This window comes from Podarcis liolepis, assembly GCF_965112155.1.
Source record: "Podarcis liolepis genome assembly, chromosome: 3".
In the NCBI taxonomy this organism is placed as follows: Eukaryota; Metazoa; Chordata; class Lepidosauria; order Squamata; family Lacertidae; genus Podarcis; species Podarcis liolepis.
In genome coordinates, this window is record NC_139557.1 from 19,717,612 (window position 1) to 19,744,441 (window position 26,830).

Sequence of the window (26,830 nt, forward strand, 5' to 3'; positions counted from 1 at the left end):
CATCGTGGATGCTTTGATATTTTGTGATTTACTTCTTATGGCAAGACCCAAAATTTCAATAGAGGGCACTAACACAGTTTAATTTCACACTGAAGCAAATGGGAGATCCACCATTGCTAGCACAGGCAGCCCACTTCCAGCCCTCTTACCCAGACCCAGCCACCACACTAGGATTTTGACCCGAACAAGAATCTCTTACATTAGCCATTTTTTGTTTTAAAAGCTAGGACAGTGTAGTTAAAGGGTTCTGGACAAGAACCTGGAAGACTAGGGTTCACGTCCTCAGTCATAGGACCTATCTCGCAGAGTTGTTAGGATAAAAAAAAAAATGGGACAGGGGGAGAGATGCACACAAAGAACAATGTGCCTCCTTAAGTTCTTTGAAGGACAGGTGGAATATACATGCAATAAGCAAACCCCACATTCAAGGTCATAGGGAACCAACTTATCATTAATTTGGCCAATGTGAGACAGCTAGCTTCAGACAGCCAACACAATCTAACAAATGAAATCTTCCTCACCAGTTACTGTCAGATGGGTACATTTTATCATTTATCATTGTAAGAAAGTCAAAGACTTCTGGGAAATGATTTATAATGAGCTGGGGGCGGGGAGTTAAAGTTAACTTTTACCAAAGAACCAGAAGACTTTCTATTAGGAATAATAGAGCAGGAGACTGAAAGACCACAAAAAACTGTTTATGTATGCAAGCATTGGCTGCCAGAATGATTTTGGCACAGATGGAAAGAAGGAACTGTCCCAAGCAAGGAAGAACGGCCAATAAAGTTAACGGACTATGCAGAACTGGCAAAATTAATGGGAAGACTAAGGAATCAAGAAGAATTTTCAACAAAGAATGGGGGAAATTTGTGGACTGTCTCAAAGACTGTCGTAAACAACTAAACACACTGGCAGCATTAATCTAAAAACAAGCAATTAAAAGGTTAATTTAAAAGTAGAGAGGAATTAAGTAGAAGTGGGAGATGCAGTTTTGGAAATGATTTTATATGAAACCACAGAAGGGGAGTCGAATTGAGTATGTACTGATTTACATGTGATTATTGTTAAACTGAAAATTGGAAAATAAAATTTACCAGTTACTGTCAGGTGAGATGTCAGGTGGGTGGGCAGAAGAAGCTGCAATTACCTTCTCTCCCGGCTGCAGATTTAAAGCTGTAAAAAGGAATCTGTGAGTTACAACCGGGCAATTTTAGGGAAGGGATCCTTGTGCCCATCCCAAATCCATTCCAGTAAGTGATTGAACGAAGTACAACTATTATGAAGTAAAACATTTTATCACTTGTCTGCAATTCTTTCCAGAGAGTGTACCTGTCAAAATTGCCCTAAATAAAAGCAGTGTGCCATGCACTTAATATTATCAACAAATGCCTTCAAATTGCTACCAATGGAACAAATCCTTCTGAATTAAAATAGACCACGCTTCCAGAGTTTGAAGCAGGGTTCACAATGGCTGCCAGCAGCAGATAATTTAAAGATGTGGCCTGCGGCAGTAGATAATTTAAATCCTTAAAATGCCATGGGAATAAATCACGCCATGAAGGAAAAAAGTCAGAATAATCAGCGAACAAACACAACCTTCAATAGACTCAAACGTTTGCTATTACAACAAATGCCACTTGCCCGTACTGTCTTGGCGAAAATACTGCCAACCTTCATGCATTTGGAGCCTTATCCTGGCAGAAAGGAACAGAAATCAGGTTGAGGAAGATTCTGCCTAAAGCAGCAAAGGGGGACTTTTGCTGCTTTATTGTGGAAATTAGCAGGAGCATGTGTCAATAAAGCAAGTTTTTCTGGAAAACTCAAAAGTGGCGCGCCAGGGAGGAAACTTTTTGATTAAACAGCTGGTTCATATGAAGTAGCAGTTATCCCTGAGCCACAAAAACATCAAAGGGCTTAGGAGAGAGACTGGATTTTAAGTTGACAGATTGTACAAAGCCCCTAACACATTCAAGTTCCCATGCAGCTAGAGTCTCGGCGCTTCACCACAACCTATTTTTGAAGTGTCATCACAGCCTTTAGCAACATGTTCAGCCATCACCATCCTCTCACATCACCCAGCAGAAACATTGCCACCATCACATTACACAAAGAAAACAGCAGCCCTCCATATGCTGTTGGAATACAACTCCCATCGCCAATCCTGATTTGTTTAGTTATTTATTTCATAAAATTTATACACCACTCGACTGAGTTTTGCTTTTTTTACAAAGCGGTTTACAAAAAGCTTTCATTTAGCTGTGACACGCGATATCCATGTGGTCAGAGCTGCACTTTATTCCAGATGTGGATTTATACAAAAGCAAATTATACTGGCAGTTTTGTCCCATTCCTTTCTTAATCCCCAGAATAAAATTTGTGCTTTAGGTCAGCTCAGAGCTTCTGGCAATCTGCTTGGATTCTTAGCATCCTGAATAATTGGTTGCTTTCTGCAAACTGGGCCACCCTGCTGCTCACTTGCTTCCAGATTATTTGTGACTAAATTAAATGTCATAACATCACTCAGAGGACAGATGAGCTTTCATGATTTAGGAATTCTTCTATCAATCAGTCTTAAACACAGCTAAATTTTATAATACTCGGCTGACAACCCATCGAGATCTGGTGACCTGCTTGCCCCCATTTCTTCTCCCAGAATCTGTTAAACATATCATGTTGTCAATTTGAGACTTTTAAGATATACAATCTTCCTCAAAACTGGTTTTTAAGCTAAAAATCCTGTTTTTATAAGTAGTGCAAAACTTTTGTGGGGGTAGGGCAGAGAACACCAGATTATAAATTTCATCAAGGATAGAAGTGAGAAATTAAGATCAGCTTTCCTTAAAGCAAAAAAAGAATTTGATTGCATCAAGACACTATCTTTTTTTCAGTAATGGAAATTTTAGACACGGGTGAAATATTCATAAAATGTATTGTTTTATGAAGCCCACAAGAATAGCATTTCTTAAGGAATCTATGCTGCAAAATTTGATGGTTATGGCAACTGAACTAGAAATTGGACAAAACATTCAGTTCTTCTGTGTTCAAGAAGCTATCTAATCCAGAAGTTGCCAAGCCAACCTCTCTGGACATTCTGAATTTTGAGAGTGCTGGGGGCATCAATCACAAATCTGCTATTTGGGGGGAGGGGTGTGTTTCACAGTGCCACACAAAATTACAGAGGTAGCCACCCCTGACCACCTTATGCTTATCATGTCCTGCTGGTCCCAATTGTGTTTAAAATCAGTATTGTGGGATCTCCACAACACAGACGGTGCCGTCTAATAGCAACAGGGAACACTCCTTAGTGCCAGGAAAAATATACAAGGCGTTCACACCGCACTCGCTCTCAAACTTTTATTTTGTAAAAAAGAGCAAAAATAATAGTACCATGCCTGTCGTTCCCCAAGTAATCTATTTCTATTCTAACAAAAAGTGACTGCAATGCGGAGGAGCCAGATGTACAAGAGATGGCATGTATATTGCAGCATTTCCATCGCCAAAATGCTTTTTGACGCTCCCAAGTATAAACTCTAGTTTTGATGCTGAGTTTTGCAAGCTGCAGTAAGAACAAAAGGCCCAAGTTCACAAATGCATCTTACGGACATAATTAAAGGTACGAGTCTCCTTGATTTCAGCAGGGACTGAGCACACGCTGAACTGAGATCTTAAATTCCTACAAATGTAACATAAAGCAAGCTGATAAAGAGCAATGTACATGATTAAGGCACTCATTCTTCATCCTCATCTTCATCACCTCTATGACGGAAAGTCAGCTTGTTCTGTCCCCTCTCGGGGTCTTGCATTCGAAGGATTCGAATGAGACGACTCGTGGGCAAGGTGCTAAATACAAAACATAAGGGCAATTTAATAGCAGCGCAGTCAAGCATGATTCTTTCACTTGTATCATGGAAATTCTTAGTTTTGAATATGCCATTTAATGAAGACAAACATCTGTGAGAGATACTTTAGATAGAGGCAGCGCTTGGTAATTTGCTGTTCCTCTATATGGGTAGCATTTGAAAATGCAACAAGTTCTAACAGGCAGGCCAAACAAGTAGATCGTGATCTACTGGTAGATCACTGGCTCCCCCCAAAGAAGCTCAACAAGCTTCGCACTCCTAAAAAAAACCTCAACATTTTTGCCCTGCACCCCAAAAAAGGGTCTTTCCTCCTTCCTTAAAAAAGCTCAACAAATTAGACCTGAACCCCAAAAGGGGGTAGAGCATTGCCAGTCTTTAACTCCATGAGTAGAGCGCAGTCTCTAGGGAGGTGGCCACCCAGAAGAGCCAGCTGATTTTGTAACCCAAAAAGGGATTGCCAGCCCCATGGAATGGAGAGTTCCTAACAGTGGGAGAGCAGACAGAGGCAGCTCAGCTGAGCATATGCTGATTGCAATATGATGTCTTATCCACTGAAGAAGCAGAAATTTGCTCTGGTTAGAGCCCTTGATGGTATTTGTTTCAGACGAATTTATCCAAGTGGTCCACCCCACTCCGCCATCCACCATTAAGGAGAAACGAATACCAATGTTTCTGTTCCAGAGAGTTTAGCACCTACACTGGTTTACTGCAGAAGCCTTAGATATCACAATTAGGTTATTTCCTGTGATCTTGCAATCAGGCTGGATAATAGTTTTTGGCTCCCTCCCAGACTTAATGGTGGGGAGAAAAGGGTCCTCATTAATTCCTGCGGCCTCTGATGCAATGGCCTTGTTTGGGAGAAGAAATTCAGAAATGGGGGCTTGAGTACTAGCTAGCTTCTGAAACCCAGTGAACCTCCTTACTCCTGCTGCTAAGCAAGGTACATTTTGGTAGCAGAAGGGAGAAAGAGAAGAGTTTGGTTTCCTGTTTAGGGGAAAGAGTCCAGTCCAGCTCCAAACAGGAGAAGTTGCACCCACCAGGTGTCAGCAGCTCAACCAACAGACAATCTGCCATATTCTCTGAACTCTCAAAGCTGCTGGGTATTTCTCTTTAAAATTTACACAGCTGATGGAAGCTTCAGGGAACGTTGCAATTCACCGCCACTTTTTTATTTACATATGCATCTGATTTTATGCCTCATTTTTCTATAGTCTTGTCTTTTAGGTTCCTTATATTTTCTGATTAAAGCTATTTCCATCATAGAAGTTTCTAAAGTATCAATGTAGCTGTTTTCTATCTTTTCATTTAAGTTTTAGTATTCCTGTTGACAACACAGCTCATCCAATGAGCCTTTGAGATGCAAATTTAAATGAACCAGAAATGTGTATCTGACTTTGTTGAAGTAGCAAGGCAGAAAAATGGGTCGGGATGGGGAGAAGGGAAGACTTATTAAAAATCCAAACAGTGAATATAAAAATGACTGCCACCGACATTCTAAAAACTCAAGAACCTTAATGGATACTGAATATGAAAAGCAGATCACCTCATATTCTGTGGGGTGAGCAAAACAAACTGCCGGTAACGTTGAGAATCTGCCATCTTAAGCATCATATCCATTGCAATTCGCCTGTTAACCATGTCCTAAAAACAAAAATTGCAATGTATCAATATATTTTAATACATACATTTTATTCAAATTTAATAATACAATGTTGTCTCTTAAACCAGGGTCCAGACAGTAAAATCATGATGGTTTTGAAACCAATTCCAATATCACCCATTTCACAGATAATTTAAAGTGTTGGGTACCTTGGTTCAAAGATCCACTCAGCCATGAAGCAAACTAGATCGCCATGGACAAATCACTGTCACAACTTAATCTATCCCCAGTGTTTCTGTGAGACTAATATGCAATAATGAAGAAACCCGCCATCCTTAAAATAGCTTTCTTCTTGGAATTACTCCCCATTTCGAATTGCATCAGGGCTATAGTCTTTTCCTCTGATAAATCTCTCAAAGAGAGCAACGTGAACATTTCATCGTTTTATTTTTCAATTTATGCTTAAAAGAATTAGATATAAGATACTGAACTATTAAGGGAATATTATGCACCTAAAATCACAAGAAAAAGAAACGCAATACATTCTCTTTCATGTTCCTAATAAAAACTGATAACTGATTAACAGCTATGAAGATCTGTCTAATGAGTATCTGAATAAGTAAACTCAGCCAACTGTACCATAAAGACATCAAATTCGTCCAAGCATCTGAAAGGAGATTCAGCAATAGACCACAGAGAAAGGATGAAACAAACTGTTGAAAAGGAACGTTCACCTCCAGATAAAGATTTCATGTCATCTAAAGCAGCCTTGTTTCCCTCCCCAGGCTGGACCTTCAAATAAATAGAGAAAGGTGTAACTGAAAAGAAAGTTAACTAAAGAAAAAAGAGTTCCCTAATATTAGTGTATACTTATGCAAAGTAAAAAGCAAAACAAAACACTTTACCATGAAGGTTCTGTTTGTGAAAAGGATGGCATTCTGCAATGGGTGACTTCCTCTCATTTGTTTTTGGAATCGGAACTTCTAGAAGCTTCTTCTAAAAAGGAAGTCAGCATGCTGGCTGGATGCTGACTACTGGGGAAAGTTGTGTCAGCTGGAAACTCATGAGCAAAGGGTTGAAGAGCCAGTTAACTGAGTTATCGAGAGCTTTCTAAGAAGTACACTATGCAAATCTAGCAGGGCTTCAAGCTCCAACCCTGTTTTATGGAAAGAATAAATTCATCTGTTGAGGTATTGGACTCTTTCTCAAGAGGTAAAGGTAAAGGGACCCCTGACCATTAGGTCCAGTCTCTGGGGTTGTGGCGCTCATCTCGCTTTATTGGCTAAGGGAGCCGGCGTACATCTTCTGAGTCATGTGGCCAGCATGACTAAGCCGCTTCTGGTGAACCAGAGCAGCACACGGAAATGCTGTTTACCTTCCCACCGGAGCGGTACCTATTTATCTACTTGCACTTTGAGGTGCTTTCGAACTGCTAGGTTGGCAGGAGCTGGGAACGAGCAACGGGAGCTCACCCCGTCACAGGGATTCGAACCGCCGACCTTCTGATCGGCAAGTCCTAGGCTCTGTGGTTTAACCCACAGTGCCACCCACGTCCCCTTCTCAAGAGGTAGAGAAGGCTGAAGTCTGCAAGTACACCAGGAACACAGTGATTTTTCCTACATCTTATCGGTCTTGGTCGACGCTTCCAGTCACATCCTTCTTCACCACCCATTTATTCCGGACAGGAACTCTCAGTGGTTCAGTATGTTATGGGACACTGAGGTTTATCTCTTCCTGTCAATACTTAGCAGCAATATGAAGAAGAAAACTTGACAGGATCGAGTGGTCTGCTGGTATGGAAGCTGCATGCATCAATGTTTAGTGACTAGGGCTCAGCAACACCTGGTTTTCAACTTTGTGATACATTACCAGCCAAACAGTGAGATATAAAATTAGATCTTCCTCTTTACAGCAAGTGTGAGGATCTCCAGATGTTGCTACAACTCTCATAATCCCTGGCTTTTGGCCATGCTTACTGGGGCTAATGATATCTGAAGAAGTGTGCATGCACATGAAAGCTCACACCAGTAACTAAATTAGTTGGTTTCTAAGGTGCTTCTCGAAGGATTTTTTATTTATTTATTATTTTGTTTCAACTACGGAAGACCAACATGGCTACCTACCTGTAACAGGGGCTAATGAGTTATAGTTCAGCAACACCTGGAGGGCCAAAGATTCACCATACCTGTTGTACGGCGTCAGAAAATTACCTTAATTTACACAGAAAACATTTCCAGAAAAAGTGAATCACTGATCACAACTTATCTCATGGAAGCCTCCCCCACTGTGAAAAAAACTACTAATAGCCAGCAATACCAAATCAATCTGAAGCAAGAAGTTCAATTAAAGAATTTGTGTAAACAGAGTATTCAGACCTAATTTCAGCGCAGCTTAAAACGAAGAGACTCTTCATGAAACAAACATGCAGTAGTTGCAGTAACTAAGCAAGCTAGTAATAGGCCAATACTGTTACAAGCCCACAAAAATAAACCAGTTTTCATTGACAATGCTTCATAAATTAGATCCAAACTTGTAGCACTGGGCAACCACAGAAAAATGATGCTGTGCTAAGGAACAACAATTAAACAACAATGAAAGACAAACATGCTAAGAAAGTGAAATACATGCCATTTTCAGCCTCTCTTCTGTAAAATTAATTCAGTATAGCCAGTCTTTCTTGGAATTATGAGGACACCTTGAGGTTATAACTGTCACAACTATTTTCCCTGTCAAGTGACACCACTGTATTTATCTATAAATACACCATGATCAATTCAAGCTAGATTCAGCTGAAGAATGGTCTGCATGACAGACTAATGGAAATCATTAGGTAAAAAATGTTAATGAAGATAAAATAACGCACAAGCCACTGCCTTTAAAATATGTTTAAGCTTGGCATAAGAGTCGCAGCAGAGCAGCTTATTTTAGCCTTGTTGATTTTGATCGGACTAAGCTAACCAATATAAAACACTTAAAATATAAATAGTATATACCATCTAGACATTTGAGAAATGTGCCTGAAAAGAACAAACATATTTCCTCCCTGTAATACTTCTGAGGGGGAACTATGCTACAGTGCCCAAGAGAGCTTTACAAGGAATTTCCATTAGCTTTGTGTGGAACCAGAGATATATGCATGTTAAACTATATAGAGCGGGCATAGGCAAACTCAGCCCTCCAGATGTTTGAGGACTACAATTCCCATCATCCTTGACCACTGGTCCTGTTAGCTAGGGGTGATGGGAAATGTAGTCCCAAACATCTAGAGGGCCAGTTTGCCTATGCCTGATATAGAGTGTCTTGCTTGTAGGGCTGGGACAGCACAGAAAACTATGCAATTGTGGAAATGTTTCTGGAAAGTCCTCAGCAGCTGAGTGTGTTTGGCAGCGGGGCAAGGAGGCTGAGCTCCCAAGTAAAATAACTCAAACAGTAACAGATATGTAGATAGAAAGCCAGCTTAGATATGGAGGCTATCCAGTGTATGCACAGAATGTCACATGTCATGACCAGGGCTTTTCCCCCTCTAGAACTCAGTTCCAGCACCTCTTTTTCTAGAAAAATGGCACTGTATATGACTATATTTTTTTGATAACTACTGAGAAATTTTCTGTTGAGTGATTTGAGCAAACTCAAATTTAAAAGTAGGGAAATAGACAAAAGATGACATACGGAGTCCTGTTGTAAATGGATGAGGGCAAAAATATAGAAAATGTTTGACCTTTGGACACAGAATTCTGTGAATTAAGGGCTCCAATGCAAATAGGTCCGTGATTCTTCTAAATTTCTGCCTTTTGGGTTACATAATTATTAAGTCACTTTCCCTACTCTTCCCCGCTTTTAGGTTTCCCCCCTTTTAAGATCTGTGATCCAAGAACAACAGTGTTATTTTAAGCAGTATTTTGTAAAAAACTGGGATTAAACGGTCAACCTTCCTCCCCTAAACCAAGAAAGTGGTTTCAAAATATTGGCTGGTAAGTAACTTATATGAGCCGCTGATGAGATAAGCCTTTGACCAACTATCAAATAGCACACAGCAATTAATAAGGAAATGCAAAATGACTTACAGTAATTGAAAGCTTTTCATTCTTGTGGTCAAACTCAATTTTTCCAGAGTACGATCGCTGACTTAACAAGCAGTTGAAGTAGTATTTGCATCGCACTGTAAGGAACCTTTAGATTGAAGAAATGAAAAAATATAGATATTATATATATATATATATATATATATATATATATATATATATATATATATGTACACACACACAGAGAGAGAGAGAGAGAGACCCAAGCATGCTCCTGAATTCAGCACTGTCACTAGAAGCCCAGGTATAAACTGCTTTCTTCCAGCTCTGGCTAGCTCACCGGTTGCAACCATTCCTGAACAACAGGTGGTGTTCAAGTACCAAGAGGAAAACTGTAATTTGGGATTCTAGTTTTGCTACTCTGGTTCTTTTCAACATCTATTAACACTGTCCGTCCGTCCATCCCCCCCCCCCCCCCGGTATGTCAGTAAATGTATAACATCACACCAACCTTCTAAACTTCAGGTATCTTTTATATCTCTCAACCATCACCTCGTCCAACAGTTTAATAAATTTCTTCAAATTCTTGACTTCACTCTCTGCAGTATGATATTTTTCTTTCGCTTCCTGAAGCTCTCTGCAGGTCAATAAAATGTGTCCAAAACAAGGATCAATTACTTGAAGACTGTGGCTTGGATGCTAAGTTAAATTAACAAAATTCACAAGAAAATCTGACCTCTTCCTTCCCCATGCGGCAGGCACCTATGTCCCACCAAACTTTTCTAGGGGAGGCTGTGAGGGTCTCTTCTGAACAATGTGGCATAGGATGCAAGGGGCCTGCTAGAAAGGGAGAACTTGCCTCAAATTGGGCAGAGGCCTGCCCAGTTCCTCTCATAATGGTGGAATCTGTGCACACCAATAACATTGATTGTTGGTAGATTCACAACAGAAAGAAGAATAAAAAAGTCATCAGAAAAAGTGCTATTACTGTCAGAAAATTGGTTAGGCGTTTGCTTGCATGGCTCTAAAACGGGATTAGGTCTTAAGGAAAGAGCTGGAAGCATATCCCACCTCAAAAAGAACACCCAAAGGAACCATTACATTTACCTGATTATTTCTTCTCTATCTCCAGTACGTTTTCTTTCTGAATTGATCTTTTCTTTTAAGCGGTTTATTTCTGTATCAAGACTCTTATATGTTCTATTTACTTCTATTCGCTCGGGATGGATTTCTGAAGCCTTTGCAATCATTTCCTAAAGTGTTAAAATGCAACAACAACAAAAAGAGATTTAAACTCTGTGTATTTTGCTTAGAAGCAGGGTTAATAAAATCCCCCCTCCATTTTAATATGACAAGCAAATGGGGCTTTTTCCTTCTACTTTTTTAAAAAATGTGTAGATCTCTCTAGTATAATAGGAAATGATACCCAACATTTTACATAATGTTTTGCAGTGTTCAAATTGCTTTGCATGCTGTGTATCAGCAATCAATGTAACCTTGTAGAGAATATCCCAGAATCATCCCCAAAGGATGGGGAACCTTCCCTTTCTTGAGGGCCACACTAGCTTTCAGAAAACAACAAACTTGGCCTCCCCCCCCTAAAAAAAACCCAACAACTTTGGTGCCCCCCTCTAATGGGACAATGGATAGATCACTGCCAGTTTTTTTTATACTAGGAGTAGATCGCAGTCTCCTGGGAGTTGGGTGTGCCTGGTGTATAAGGTATTATATGTCACCACTGAGACCAGAATCTTATTCTCTCTTTCTCTCTTCCTTTCTGACACAGCAATCAAGCTAATCTCCCAACCCCCCCAGATTCTGTTGTCACCAGTGCAGGCTGAAGAAAGCCCTCAAAAAGTTGTTAGCCCCAGAGACTGCAGTGGAGAAAAGGACATGGTTGTTTCAACACAAAGGCATCAGAACCTCTGTGATAGCAATAATCAGCAGACCAATACTCCATTTCATAGCACACCTAACTGAAAAACAACTAGCTCCAGCAGCCAGCAACTCCATTCCGCCAATGCAAAACACGGCCTACCAACTGACTGACCACATCTCTACTTGCATCAGTGGGGACCGAAGGCCAACGCTGAAACACTCAGGGAGCCACAAACCTGACATTTGAAAGGGAAAATGAATAGAGAGCATGCAGGAAATGTATTCTGCAAAACACATCCCGTGTGCCATGTTTCATTAGCCTATTCTAATTAAAGAGGGACGCGGGTGACGCTGTGGGTTAAACAACAGAGCCTAGGACTTGCCGATCAGAAGGTTGGCGGTTTGAATCCCCGCGACAGGGTGAGCTCCCGTTGTTCGGTCCCTGCTCCTGCCAACCTAGCAGTTCGAAAGCACATCAAAGTGCAAGTAGATAAATAGGTACCGCTCCGGCGGGAAGGTAAACGGTGTTTCCATGTGCCGCTCTGGTTCGCCAGAAGCGGCTTAGTCATGCTGGCCACATGACCCGGAAGCTGTACGCCAGCTAAAAAGCGAGATGAGCGCCGCAACCCCACAGTCGGTCACGACTGGACCTAATGGTCAGGGGTCCCTTTACCTTTTATTCTAATAAAATTAGCTCCATAGAAATATAGAGATGAGTAAATGAAAGGGTGCATAAGAGAATGTAACAAACGTTTTCAACATTTATTTCACTAGCAAAAAACAAGGAAAGGTTTAAATCAGATTAAACTAAATACACACCATTAATTCTTTCTCTTTTGTAGCTAGATCATTTTTATGAGTTTTTATAGTGTCTAAATGGGATTTTTCTTTTTCCTCATAATGCCGCAAATGGCTTTTACTTCGTTCCAGTTCTTCATCCACCTCATGCAATCCATCCTGTTAACAAATCAACATGAAATGTAAACTAGTTTTAGTAATATGAAAGTGGCGTACAAAGTGTTAATTTATCAACTTCAGTTTAAGACAGCATACTTGCATACGTAATATGGCAAAGTATAGTGAAACTGGATAACATATAAGCAAAACTATATTATCGTACTTATTTTGTAGATAATTATAATTGTAAGATAATTATTATTATCAGTTAAGAACAATTGTTTTCAGTATCATACATAAAGTCAAAATAAATCAGATGATACCAGTTTGGTATCAACTCAGTTTAGTGCGAAGATTACACAGGAGTCAGAAAGAAAATGTTATATGTGGTGCATATTATGGTGTTAAAGCAGTAAATTGTTTAGATTTGATAAGAAATGTATTTCATATATTTTGATTCTGTGGGGTAATTTTACAGCTTCACAACTTCTAGAAGTACCATCTCTTTAATCTCAATTGAAAAATGTAGCCATGTTTTTCTATTCATTTTTTGTTAAAATTCCTTGAGTCTGATGTCATGCATTTGTCACACGTATCCAAGTGTTACTCAGCTGATGGTAATTGTGTACCTGATATGGAATGAGGAAAGAAGCAATTTTCACTGACATCCCCTCCCTCTGTAGTCCCCCGTGCTGTCCCCCCAAATCTCAGCCCAATGGAGATTTAGAGGGGTTGCACAGCAGTGTGGGGGAGGGAGAGGAAATGCTGAAAATTGCTTCCTTTCCCATTCTGCTGAAGGAACCCTTACTATTGGGCTGAGCAATACCACTTGATGTAACCCAGTGTCTGCAGATTCTCCACAGGATTTTTAAAATGAATATATTAGTGGTTTTTTACCCGGACTGGGCCAGCTTCTTCTTCTACTCGATGGATTTTGTTTCTAATCGCTTCAAATTTTTGTTCTGCCTCTTTTAGAATACATTTCGCATCTTCCATTTTCTTTTTCTGCTGATGCATGTGCTCCTCCACAGTTTCCATCTTCCTCTTGTTATCCTGAGCTTCTTCTTCCTGTTAGAAAGATTTCCAGGTTACGGTTAAGCTAATTTCAATTACTAATAATGAAAATGGGCCCCAATCCATTTAATTCGTTTAAGGACACTTATAAATCATTTTGTATTTTAAAACATTCAAAGCAAAACCCTGAGATAAGATTACAAAGCAGCGAAACAGTATAAAAATACATTACAAGAAATTTGAGCAATACAGTATCTATTTAGGCAGTAGTAAAAACAAAGGTCATAGAATGCCTGCGTGAACTAATATGTTTTTAGCATGTGACCAGGGGGAGGGAGTTATTGATGCATGCCAGATGCATGAGGAGAGACTATTTCACACATGGTATTTGCTATCACTATAAAAGCTCTCTCCCATGTTGCTCCATGTTGCATTTCTGATGGCTGTGAGAACCTTACCTGGCAATGTTGGTAAGTAGACATTTGTATATGAAAGGAGGAGCTCTCTCAGGTAAGCTGGTCCTAAATTGCTTTGCAGTTTAACAACAAAACCTCAAATCTTGACACTGTGTTCTGCCTTAGTTGTTGCTTCTGAACCACCATAATAATACCGCACTCTGCGGTAATCCAGTCTAAGGGTTACTAATACACAGTTCCCTATGACCAAGATACCCCCTGTCCAGGAATGATGATAGCTAGGAAACCAGCAGAAGTTGGAGAAAGACACTCCTAATCACTACAGCTACCTGAGCCTCCAGCTACAACAATGGATACAGGAGCACCTTCTGACAAGTACCTGTTCCTTCATGGGGAGGGCAATCCTATACAGGAGAGGCTGTTCACCAGTTTCCCAGATCTAAGAATCACTTACCTACAGGGACTCTGCCTTACTAGGATTTAGCTTCAGTTTATTGGCCCTCATCCAGCCCACCTCTGCATCCAGCCATGCTGGTCCAAGATCATAATTGATTTAGATGTTATAGAGAAGTAGATGGGCAGCATCAGCATACCGATGAAACCAAGCCCCAAATGGAAGAGGGAGGAGATGAGTCCCTGTTAAGAAACTTTTAACTGAGACTCCTGTTCAATAAGTGAGGAGTTCCTCAAAAGAAAAAGCTCACTCTTCTCCTGCCCGTGTGTCTGCACTGGCTCAGAAATGGGAGCTTTTAACTATGCATAGGATTATACTACTAGAGTCTTAAACACTAGTAGGTTTATTGTGGCTACAACAAAGCTGTTAGTCTTTAAGCTACCCAGCACCCCTCTTTGGTTGAATTATAACCACTTTAAATTAACCCATTTCTTGCTCATCTTAAAAAAAAGAAGAAATAAGTTGAATCCTTAGAATTCTTATTGATCAGTATAACAAAATATGCTCTCTGCCACTAGCACAAACACCTCTATGATATATAAATACTTAGAAAGGTAGAAAGTGAGCAATTCTTACTAATGTAGAGATGATGACTGACTGCTGTTCCTCCACGTTCTCGAGCTCCATAATTTTTAGCTTTATTTTATTCACTTTTATCTGCAATGACAATAAAAATAAACGCTATGGGGGGGGGGAGAATCACACTGGATTTAATACAGACATTTAAGCTACAACCCAATATACCCTTACTACAGAGCTTGCCATCCCAGGACCCACAAAGCCCATCAATGGTACCCCCTGGGAGAAGCCCCCCCCCCCCCGATTCTGAGCTTCATTGTTTTAAAATTGTCTCTAGTCCTCCCAAGAAAAAGTTATGAAGCAAAATGTGCAGGTAAGCTCTAGGAGGCATTATACTGGCTTTCCACTGCACAGCAGCTCCAGCAGTTGGAAGGGCCCACCCGCTTCTACTTTAGCTAGCTGAAATCCAATCCGATTTCACTCGCTACCCCCAAGTAAACGACTTCGTAAACACGAGCAGAAAAGCAATTTAACAGCTACAAAATATTTAAGAGGCATAGATAACTCATGCCAAAGGTGAGAACTTTGTAGAGCACTCAGTGGATGTTTGTTGAACCCAAGGGTTCTTTTGAACCGTGAAGACACAACCCTAAATACTGTTTAAAAGCCCATTGCCAATTAAAATTTACAAAAGCATTTTCCCCCCCTATACTGGTGTGCCACGCAATGTTAGCACACTTTTGAAACAATGAATGCCATGAAATTAGGAAAAACAAGGATTACACATATTCTAAAAAGCTCCTGCATGTCAACATCAAACATTAACAACAATTAAGAATAATTATCCAATATGGGAGCTTCTTCCTACGTATCTCTTACTTTTAATTGTTCTTGGTCCCAACGATGAGTTTTAAGGAAATGTTCATTTTCGCTTATAGAATTCTCAGTAGAACGTATACGTTGTTGAAATACTGACAGCTGGGTGTTTTTGTTTCCAACTTCTTTTTCCAAGTGACTTAAAGAAACAAAGTATTGTTAACAAACGCACACAGAAATTCTAAAACAGCAGAGCACAAGAATTCCGATATGTTTTGTTCAGAAAGCTAGTAAGTAACTGATGCTCACCTTATGTCTGCCTCCACATCTTTGCTGAGGATGTGGGGCCTATTCTGTTCACAAGAATAATACTGTCTTGGCAACACCTGATCACCATCACGAGTGAAAGCTTCTCTACAATTTTTCGGAAGATTGTTTCGTTGAATAATTCTACGAGCGTCCTCATTATTCTAGGGGGGAAAACATGGATAACAAAAACTTTCTCCTCCGAGATTGGAGTATTCAGAGCTGAGTAAAAAGGAACTTGATGTCTCAACTTTTAAATATACTAATTAATTAATGTGACCATTAAGCTACTTCCTGTCAGTCACAGAGCAACTGTCCTTTAAAATATCCAGTAGGCAACTATAACACACACTGGAGTGCTGTCTTGTCTGCATGCATCTTTAGGGGATGTGACATATTTCCCAGCAGAATTTTCCCTCTCTCAGAATCATGGATATTTCTTCCCTGCAGAGAGAGAACAGTGGGGCTACTACAGTCTACCTGCCTTAAATAAAATCAGCTGCCAATCTCTCTTGAAACTGTAGACAGAAACCAACGAGCTTTTCCGATGCACTGCAAGAATCTCACATCTTGTTAAACTCCACTCTCTCTAACATAACCAGCAAGTCAATTTGAGAAACACCTGGCATTTAAAATTATTTCTGTTACATGTGATATAGAAATAGCATGCAGTGAATGGTCTAAGTGAGTGGTTTTCAACCAGTGTGCCGTGGCACCCTTGGGTGCCTTGAAGGATGGTCAGGGGTGCTGCAGGCAACACTGGCCTCTATCCCTCTTTCCTTCCTTCCTTCCTCTGATGTCCTCTCATGTCTCTGCCTCCCAATGGCTTCCACAACTGTTTGTTGCAGCAGCCCTAGCTACAAACTCTGCAGGTGAATGGTGCCTCCGGGGCTGGTCAGGGGGTGCTGGTTGCTAGGAGCTGAGGTGGCCTCGGAGTAAGCAAGCAAGCCAGGGAGTCCAGCCCTTGCTGTTGGGATTGGACAGCAAGTCCTAGGTCCCTGTGGGGCAGTGTGAGGAGTCACCTCTATTTGGGCAAGGGGGGGCAGCTCAGAGATCAGGGGCAGCAGCAGTGGCAGCGGCTGCCCAGAGGACTCCCAAGGAGACGGCTGAGGGAACACTCCACAAGGGAGGGTGTTTGAGAAAGCGTGAGAGACTGCCGGCTCTGCAGGCAAGGGGTGACATAACTGAGCTCCTGAGCCCCACAAGGGTGCCGCAGAAAGAATGTAGTTGGTCAAGGGAGCTATGGACTCAAAAAGGTTGAAAATCTTTGGTCCAAGGTAATACAGAATTATCTGAACTGTTATAGAAACATCAAGTAAGGCTTTCTATGCACTAGAGGTATGAGAATAAAATCTTACTTTGATTAACAGGACTGTTTCTATACGCCGCATGTCAATTAAGCAATTGGCTATTACTGCATTATCGATGTCTAGCGCGGCCAAGACTGACGGGAATTCAGGATGAACAACAGCACTATTACAAAAAAAGGACAGTAGCATTTGTATTTTATTTTATGTTCTTACAATGCAGTCACTTCACTTGCAGTCTTACAAAACATGGCATATAGAGCATTTCAGTTACATTTTCAGAAGCATAAATATATTGACCATATTTGGAAAATCTATCTAAAATGATGTGTGTGTGTCCCCATGGATGAAGTCATTCTATTTGAAAAGGGGTCTTTAAATCAGTGCAGAACTCTGGAAACCTTTGCTGATTCCTCCTGTTTTGTGCAGCCCCTCGCACCACCACCCATGCCACGGGGGGGGGGGAGGAACTTTCATTAGCAGAAACTTCACTTGGCTCAAATGTCCTTCCATGAACAGAAGCGCACCACTGCATACAGCAAGATGAATTCTAATTAATCAGCTCAAAGCTGTATCAGTGAGGTACCTGATTCCGCTGCAAATCAGCATAAGCAGCCAAGTTCATTAACATTATTAACATTATGAATAATTTTACATAACCAATTAACTAATCTTACAGCCCAATCTTATGCGTGTTTATTCCAACATAACTTCCACTGAGTTCAGTGGGTTTAATTATTAGTAAAATACTTATGGTGTGCAGCCTTAGATACTGAACTTTGATATTCTGCAAACAGGCTGCTGTCAAAGAACTGGGAAATGAAACCATTTGTATACTATCTGAAATAAGGTATCTTGTCCCATAGTATTTGTTAGAACTAAGGGTGACAATAGCAAATATCTAAGTTACCATTAAGTCAATAGTTCTATCAATGACCCTCAACAGTAATGCAGCATAACTATAAACCCTTAATGAAAATTCAAAATTCCAGTTTACACAGACCACGTGTCAGATACACTCACCTTTGGCTTACATCATGAAGCTTATTTTGGAAAGAACTAACAATGATTTGAGGACGAGAACCAGATTGACAGAATCTGGACATTAACATCTGTAAAGTTCGTTCATCTTTATGATTATCACAGCAAAATCCCACGATCAAGCTTTTTAAACATGTCTCAATAGCCAGCGCAAAATCAGGATCTTTCAGATGAATAAAAGCACCTGAATGCAAGAAGAAAGTCTCAGCATTGTATGTAATGTCAACATTAAACCATCTGAACGCCGCAGCCTGAAGTTCTCACCCCCTCTTGTGTGAAAATGCCATAGTAATATAAAAGGTAGCTTGGAGGTAACTCCATTTTCAGAAGTTCACCAAACGAGACATCAAAGCAATTTAAATGCTCATGAATGGGGGGTTTTAGTAGCCGCTGCAGGAGTTTTGGAGCTCCACATCCAAAACTAATAGCAGCTTATGTGGGGAGGGGGAATCAGGGAGGGAGGGAGGGGGAGAGAGATTGAATGTGCATATGCAATGGCTGTTTAAAATGTAATGAAAGTGCGGTTTACATACCTGCAAGCCATTAATGTCAAATTTAGTTTGGGCCTGTGACTATGTTTCTATCATGCAGGAGATTTAAATCCTTTGAAACCAACAGGAGAGACAATGCTTATCTTGGCCTATGAATGGCACAGTTTTTGAATTTTTTAAAAAAAAATACCTCAAAACTTCAATACACTTTTCAAATATTTTTTTCTTATCCTTGCTTTTTCCATTTTTTATTCAGTGTAAAGTTCTTGCCTTTCTATAGAAGGCAACAAATATCAAAAAAGGTTTGAACTTTTATTCTAAAAGCAACTTCCCAGAAGATTATTCCACTAAAATGAATGTAAATCCACAAGCTATAACCTCCTGGCAAGGCTGAAACCACTTTACAATGAAGCAAAGGTGGCCAGCCACTCCTAAGAACGCAAGTGCGGCCCTGTTAAATAAGACCAAAGGCCTACCTAGTACAAAATCTTTTTTTCACACAGTGGCCCAAAACAAAACAAGAGTAAGTATTCCCAATACTGAAGCACGCAAAAAAACCACAACAAAGTCATGGTAGCCTGTTTTTAAAATGCAAATCCTCAATATATGCACACTACTTGGTGGTCAGTATACTACTTATAGACCAACTATGGACTACTTGTACATTAACTTGCAGATTAACTGCAATGTGTAAAACTGGGGATGGGGGCAGAGGTATGCAGGACGATTCGTGCAAATATCTGAAGAGGGTTATAAAAGCACAGCTAAGACTGTGAAATAGTTGGGGAATAGGAATTTAAGAGTCTCCCACTGTCACCATTTTTCTCAAGACCTAAAGAAAATTACTTCCTTATTCATCCTGGTGAAGAAGAACACAGCCATGGACGTACATCAAGAAATCACAAAGTTTACTATTTCTATTTCAGGATCAAATCTGAGAACCATTAAAATTGCGATGCAGTATCCATAGTCTACTTTTCAATGTTTAAAAATTATTTACAAGGAGAATTATAAATTACCTACGGGTCCTAATGGTTTGTATTTAAACTGCCCCAGCTGGTGAGCCTCTTCAATTGCTTTACAGAGCTTTGGCATATACTGTCCAAACCTTTTCAGTTGATCTGTTTTGCTCTCCTTTAACTCTGTTAGCTTTCGTTGCTGAGAATCCAATATTTGCTTCAGTTCCAATTCTTCCTTCCTAAAACAACAAAGAAGCTACTGAAATATCATGCATTATTATTAAGGCCTAGTCCATTTTATAGAAACAGGTAGCCTTTTGCACACCACCTGATTGCTTATAAGGTACAATTGCTTTAGCAGGGCTTCCAAGCCAATCATTGATTCACTTTATTTGTTTTTCCACACACAAAAACAAGCTCAAAGTGACTTGTAACAAAGAAACAGGCTTGCATTTCAAACAAACACTACTAAACAATTTCATAGTAACATAGCAAAACAAAAATAGAATAACATACAAACAAGCACATTTGAATACTATTAATATACAGTCATACCTTCCCGAATGGCTTCGATTTGTTGTCAAACAAATCGGGTTCTGAAAGCTGCAAACCCGGAAGTAAGTGTTCCGGTTTGCAAACGTTTTTCGGAAGCTGAATGTCCAACGCAGCTTTCATTTGAGTGCAGGAAGCTCCTGCAGCCAATCAGAAGCCACACCTTAGTTTTTGAACAGTTTTGGGAGTCAAATGGACTCCCAGAACGGATTAAGTTCAAGAACCAAGGTTTCACTGTAACAAGATTAAGTAAACAACATGCCACATCCAATGACCAAAATAAGGGAGCTTCATTTCTGTATGTTTAGCCTGAAAAAGAAACAACTGAGAGGAAATAGCCATCTTCAAATATCTAATAGGGCTGTCACATGGAAGATGGAGCAAGCTTGTTTTCTCCTGCTCTTGACAGTAGGTCCCAAACCAATGGCTTCAATTTACAAGAAAGAAGATTCCAACTAATCATCAGGAAGATGTTTGCAAAACTGCAAGCCATTTGTATTTAATAACACATTCTCCAAATTGGTACCTTGGGTGCCTTTCTCCAGAGGAAGCTCATAAAATAACTTCTTTTATTGTTTTTCATTTTTTTAAAAAAATATGTGTTTGTTTGCAAAGTGGGATGTCAGATGTCTTTACCAAAAAGGCAATCACCTCTACCCCTTGAAGAAAAACAACTGGGAACTGAAACTGAAACGATCCCTTGTCCCTTCCCAAAACTAACCAAGAAAGAGTTGAACATACATGCTTCTCCTCAGACAAATATGCCTGGCAGGAAAAAGCTGAATGAAGCTGTGGTCCACAGAGCAAGAAAAATAAATGCTCAGAAGCCCAACATAGCACAAAACACAAATCAAGTAATAACCACAGTTACATCTCAAAAACTTACTTAAGCCTCGAAGCCTCTTCCTTGTATACTTTTATAGCCTCTTGAAACTGCTTTATTTGGTTATCATTTGATTCTTCTTGATCAAGAAGTGTCCTTAACTGCTCTTCCTTAGCTGCTCGTTCAATTCTTGCTTGTTTTTCCAATGTTTCAGGCTCCGAAATTTGTTCAGCACTGTAACATCATGCAAACCAAACACAGTATTATATTAAAGAGCTGCTCTGGAGGAATACTTTTGTGACATACATCTTTCCTTTGGGGCAGCTTTTATGCATGCAGCATTTGAGTTTAATCAAAACTGGCTAGCCACAGTTTCACACTTGCATTTTAAAATAAACACGAATATACAGATTTTAAGGTTGCATTTATAGATTTTTAAAATCCCACAGAGACTTATGTTATTTACCATTCTCTGAACAAAAGGCAGCAGCATGTGCTTTTCTACCTGCTTTTAGCAAAGCACTGTAGATTAATTATATAATTATTATTTATACATCACTCTTTGCATCTTAGAGACATCTTTCTGCCTGCAAGGAATATACACTCTAAATAGAAAATGGGGAAAACAGAGAGAGGAAACAGGGCAAGGGGGATAAAGTGGGCAGATTTATATTTGATAAAGTCTACCACCAAAGGTTTCAGAGTACACTTAGCTATCATACGAAATGACACATCCTCTTATGGATCAGCAAGTGATGAACAAACAAGTAGCAGAAAGGAGGGGGAGACAGAAAATTATCACAAAGGAGGGAAGTAAGCAGCCAGCCCCCACACTCATCTTTATTAGAGATCAGTGCTATTTAAGATGCTTATACATTTATCTAGATTCCAGTGGAGTAACCAATTTTTAAAGATCTTTACAACCCAAGCAGCAAAGGGCTCCAAAAGGGTATTTCCAAAGTGACTGAATGGGCAACAAAATAGCAAATGAGACTCTGTGTAAATAAAAGTAAGGTGCTGTTCGGGGGGTGGGGGCTAGCTTCACATCTATGCTGATGGAACTTGTGGTTCTGGTGGATAGTCCAGTAGCAGTTGTAAAACAGTAATAATATGAATAATAATAATAAAGGGCTTCTCTCGGAGATTTGTCCAATTGACAAATCATAGTACCATTATACACATAGTGTTGCTGCATTTGGAATAATGCTAAAGTACTAGTTACCCAATATCAAAAAGGGTATTTTAAATCCAGAAAAGGAAAACCAAAATGGGCAAGTGATTGTGGCACTTCTAAAAAGAAAAGCTAGCATCTTTAAGTGAGGGGGCCCTCATAAGGGTTTTCTTTTTCCTTTAATGAAGCAAGGACGCAAAAAGCATTTAAGGAGAGTTTCTGCATGACGCAGAAGTGGCATTAAAGGCTTCTGACAAAAAATAATTATCTGAAGATGGACATTTTGATTTTGCAATGAAGTTTCCAAAACAGACAGCCAGATAGAAGATAGGAGTAGTCAAAGTGTGAGATAACCAGAGCACAGTTTTAGCGGAGTTTAATAAGTAGTTAAATAAATTTAATATAATTAAGTTTAATAAGCTGATATATACTCAAGAGATTTAAAAGGTTGCTTATAATAAATTTCAACTTCTCTGTTTTCAACTTGGTCAGTCTTGTTTAAACATAAAGTGAACTTTTAGGAAATTATCGATAACATAGAGGAGAAATGTTTCAACTTCTTGTTTGTCATTACATGTTTCTTTCAGATAAATATGTATATATAGTGGTTTTGGGTAACAAAATGCCCGTTTACTCACTTCTCTTTTTGATACAACATATTTAGAAAATGAAACATTACCTGGTCTTCAGTTCCTCAATTTTTTTGCAAAGCTGTTCATGGTCTTTCACCAAGCGTTTCAATTCATTTTGAGACCGATTATATGCTGCCTTAAACAAGGAAAGCAAAACTCTGGTGAACAACTGAGTGGAACAAACTTACAAGAGATTTCTTCTGCCTTTTTTGAAATTATACTCATTTGACCCGTTACTCTGCTTTCATGCCTTTTACAATCCAAGACACTCAACTCTGCTGATAAAAGAATCTGTGTGTCTGATTTCAGTGCAGATCTGCACAAAATACTAAAGTATGCCTAGACCATTTGTGTGTGGCAAATTCTTACAGAACTTCTAAGTCTGAACTTTACATCCACAAACCTCTGCATCATTCTTTGCTCTTCTTTTAGATAGAACGTCTGCTTTCAAAGCAGCACATGATGGTTCTAATGCCTGAGCTTCTTCTGTTATCTTCTCTAGCTTGTCTTGCATAGTTCTGTGTTTTCCTTCTGCATCTTTTACCTTAGTCTGAAAAGAGAGAACAATCAGAAATCTCATTATACCAGAGAAATTAGGTGAATGTGCAGAGAATGATCCAAAGGAAGTTGAGACAAATCAGCCATGACTTGGAACGGGAGAAAGGGTCAACACTTTGCAGATGAAGTATGGTCACCTTTTACTTTCCAGACAACACTTCATTCTGAATTTCATTAACATAATGTCAGGCCTCTGGTTTTAACTGGGAACCTTACAGCTGAGCCTAGTACAAACTGATGGGCAGCCTAGTACTGTGAGTACTTCAATCTTGGAGTCCTCTTCTGACAACAAAAGAGGGCCAGGGTATCCATCCCAGCCCCCTTGGGCAAGATGAAGCCCCTGGCAAAAATACCAGGAAGCTGTTCTTGCCCTTTTCTGATCAACTAAGCAGCATCGTATCCAAGCTACACTTTAGGTTCTGGCCAGAGAGGGCAGCCAACCAGAGGTGGTTTGGGTAGACCTATCGATGGCTTCGGCCTGGCCGTGGTATCCACTCTTGACCAAATGGTTGTCTCAACTTGGCTTCATTAAAGGACACATGTAAACAAAAAAATCAGCTCAAATGCCAACTATTACAGGGCAGTAATAGGAGCACTGAATTATTTTCTACAAAATCTTTGTTGATCATTTATTAGATTATATACAAAAGCCGATCAAAGCTGACACGTAACTCAAAGTAACTCAAAACTGAGATATTAGCTTCTCGTCTTCTAAATGCAATTTACTTATATGAGAAAGCTCACAAGTAGCACACATTTAACTAGATGGCCAAATAGCTCATGCAAGGGCATTCATGTGAACCTGTACAAGAAGCACCTGTATTTTCTTCTTGTGATCCTTGCATGAAGGCTAAGGCTTTGATGAGAGGTGACAATAAAGCAGGCTGCTTAACAGATCTGACATTTTGTGATGCAGTCTCAGAAGACACCAGTCACACTAACCTATTTTTTAAAGAGTACAGGTAAGATTTTAAAACTGGCTGTGTTCGTCTCGCCAAGTCATTAAAGAAACAAAAACAATGCTTCACTTGAACAAGAGAATCAAAGCAATTCAAGCCAGTATTTGCAATAAATGCATATATACCTGCCATTCTTTCACTTTCTCAACAAATTTTCCAGTTCTTGCTTCTAGAGCACCAATATCATCTCTGAGTGTTTCAACTCCATTTTCAGTGTCTCTCACCTAAAATGTAAGATTAATGTAAGCATCACACAATAAATATGACACAATTTAAACCCATATATAGGTACTGAAACAACAAATTACCATTGCCCAAGCTATTTGGTGCTGTAACTTCTTCAGTTCATCCTGCATTTCACTCACAAAAGCAATACTTTTGTAACGATCCTCCTTCTCCAAATAACGCTTCCGAAGTTCTTCAAGATACTAAGGAGAGACACAAAATGTTGTTGGAGATGACAGCAGTACAGATACTAGGACCATTTCTTTCCAAAGGAGCTGTCTAGGAAGCTCAGTATCAGATTATGTATGTTACTAAAGATTTTACTGCATCTGTGCATTGTTTAGTTGCAGTTGTGTTTTTACAAAATCATTTGTATGAGATTCTGTTGTAATTGCTTTTGCTTGTTTGCACAAAATCTTTAACAAAATAGTATATATTTTTAAAAAGTGACGATGATGCTTCATGAAGAATAAATCAGTGTTAGGAATTTATTTTGTAGGACTAAAAGGTAAAGATAAAGGACCCCTGACAGTTAAGTCCAGTCGCAGATGACTCTAGGGTTGCAGCACTCATCTCGCTTTACAGGCTGAGGGAGCCAGTGTTTGTCTGCAGACAGTTTTTCCGGGTTATGTGGCCAGCATGACTAAGCCGCTTCTAGCGCAACAGAACACTGAAACCAGAACAGCGCACGGAAACACCGTTTACCTTCCCGCCTGGGAAACATAACATTACTGTTTATAATACCTTTGCTCCTTGTTCAATCTGATCATGAGTTCTTGCTTTGGTTTCCATAATGTATGCATAATCTTCTTTCATCTGCTCCAACTGTGTTGCCTTCATAAAGAACTAATGCAAGAAAACACAAGTTCATGTTCTATAACTGACTTTCTAAAAGACTAAGAATTATGAATGCAGTCCATTTATACTTACACATTTCATTAAAGCCCTAGTTACCCGCTCCACCCACCTCACTCAACATGTGCACGATAAGAACATAAAGAAGCAGCACTATGGCTATCCACTGAATGTAAAGGTGGACAAACTATCCCAGAAGAAGCACGACATGTCCCCCACCAGAGGTACTACCCCCTCTACTAACACCCCATACACTCCCCGATGGATTACCGAAAACATCATATGGTAGTTTTGTTTACCTTGTATTTGTCACCTTCATTTTTAGATTGTAAGAACTGTTTGCTCATTTCCTGAGTGAGTATAGATACAGGATTATCCACCTGCAACAACAAAAGTCACTTACTATTTTGTTTAGCTTTGGCAAGTAGTCAATATTTAAGTAAGCAGTCACTTGAAATTCAGAAATTCTCTTCAACATTGCAAGACAAGATAAATTATTATGGTTGTAACAGTATCTCAAGCGTAACGGCTTTTATCTCAAGCGTAACCACATAAAAGTTCATGAAGATTTTCCTTTACGGCACCTTTACTATTTTAAGAATTTGAGAAGTCACAAACGGCTCACTGAAACAGGATGTCAGAAGAGCTTTAACGGGCAAGTTTGTTTTTAAAATGTAAATGCAAATTCCACATAACCACTGGCCACAATCCAGAGAACTGCACTGCAAACAGTACACCCAGAGGAACCTTTTGACAATACACTCAGTCACTACCACCCAAAACCAGTTTCTCGTGACGCACGAAAAGTTGCTATAAGAGTTTGAGCATAGGGGCTTCAATTCAAGGAGGGGAGGAATCATAAGCTGCAGTAATTGTCTACACACCCTTAAGCAAAGAGAATCAAATCAATTTTTAAAAATCATCTATTAGGTGTTATATGTAGAAGTAAACAAATTTAGACTTACCTGGATATTAAAGTGATCTAGGATGGCAGTAAGTTCTTCCTTCTTGGATGAAATTATGGCACCTGAATATAAAAGTGAGAATAAACCATAATCAGATTTTTAAAATTACAACGTAACACCAATTAAATTATACCTTTAGTGTAGAACAGAATATTGGTGCTGAGAATGAACACTTATTTGTATTTATTGCATTTATATACCCTCCATTCCCCCTAAAAATGTCCAGGATGTTGCTTTGTCTTGGTGCCCAAATGATCCCTCCTACTGCTCAGACCACAGGAACCGTGTGACCAGATTTTTCCCCTGGAGACCTCTACTTCTACTGTTTCCTTAGTTCTGTTCTGTGGCTGGCCTTTTATAGAACTCCTTAGTAATCGGGAGAGGAGAACATTAGCTGGACCAAAATTTGAACAAAGGAGGAAAAAGAAAAAGCCAGCATAGCCTAGGCCTATGCAAAGCTGAATGTTCGAGAAAGGCATCTCTAGGAGATGGGGGGTGCGCAAAATACTT

General features: G+C 39.7%; 2 protein-coding genes and 1 long non-coding RNA gene across 8 annotated transcripts in view; 1 reads left to right on the forward strand and 2 right to left on the reverse strand.

Moving 5' to 3' along the window:
• Positions 1–26,830, reverse strand: part of LOC310703468 — a 155,531-nt gene that overhangs the window by 94,557 nt on the left and 34,144 nt on the right. The gene's annotated exons all lie outside the window — the stretch shown is intronic.
• The window catches only part of GEN1 (GEN1 Holliday junction 5' flap endonuclease), an 88,341-nt gene that overhangs the window by 29,172 nt on the left and 32,339 nt on the right, over positions 1–26,830 (forward strand). The gene's annotated exons all lie outside the window — the stretch shown is intronic.
• Positions 2,165–26,830, reverse strand: part of SMC6 (structural maintenance of chromosomes 6) — a 33,068-nt gene continuing 8,402 nt past the window's right edge. For 2 of the 4 annotated variants that reach the window (XM_083495495.1, XM_083495494.1), the window contains exons 6-27: positions 26,321–26,382; positions 25,655–25,735; positions 25,245–25,346; positions 24,584–24,703; positions 24,401–24,499; positions 23,162–23,308; positions 22,806–22,894; positions 21,019–21,189; positions 19,641–19,819; positions 18,113–18,314; positions 17,141–17,255; positions 15,786–15,946; positions 15,540–15,675; positions 14,718–14,798; positions 13,155–13,325; positions 12,180–12,317; positions 10,590–10,735; positions 9,994–10,119; positions 9,525–9,630; positions 6,100–6,252; positions 5,404–5,501; positions 2,165–3,840 (exon numbers count right to left, since the gene is read on the reverse strand). In XM_083495495.1, coding sequence (XP_083351621.1) covers positions 3,729–3,840; positions 5,404–5,501; positions 6,100–6,252; positions 9,525–9,630; positions 9,994–10,119; positions 10,590–10,735; positions 12,180–12,317; positions 13,155–13,325; positions 14,718–14,798; positions 15,540–15,675; positions 15,786–15,946; positions 17,141–17,255; positions 18,113–18,314; positions 19,641–19,819; positions 21,019–21,189; positions 22,806–22,894; positions 23,162–23,308; positions 24,401–24,499; positions 24,584–24,703; positions 25,245–25,346; positions 25,655–25,735; positions 26,321–26,382 — 2,795 coding nt within the window. In that variant the 3' untranslated portion in view covers positions 2,165–3,728. Of the gene's footprint in view, positions 3,841–5,403; positions 5,502–6,099; positions 6,253–7,643; positions 7,671–9,524; positions 9,631–9,993; positions 10,120–10,589; positions 10,736–12,179; positions 12,318–13,154; positions 13,326–14,717; positions 14,799–15,539; positions 15,676–15,785; positions 15,947–17,140; positions 17,256–18,112; positions 18,315–19,640; positions 19,820–21,018; positions 21,190–22,805; positions 22,895–23,161; positions 23,309–24,400; positions 24,500–24,583; positions 24,704–25,244; positions 25,347–25,654; positions 25,736–26,320; positions 26,383–26,830 lie in introns of those variants that run through there. The other 2 variants (XR_014524054.1, XM_083495496.1) reach the window with 2 other exon arrangements.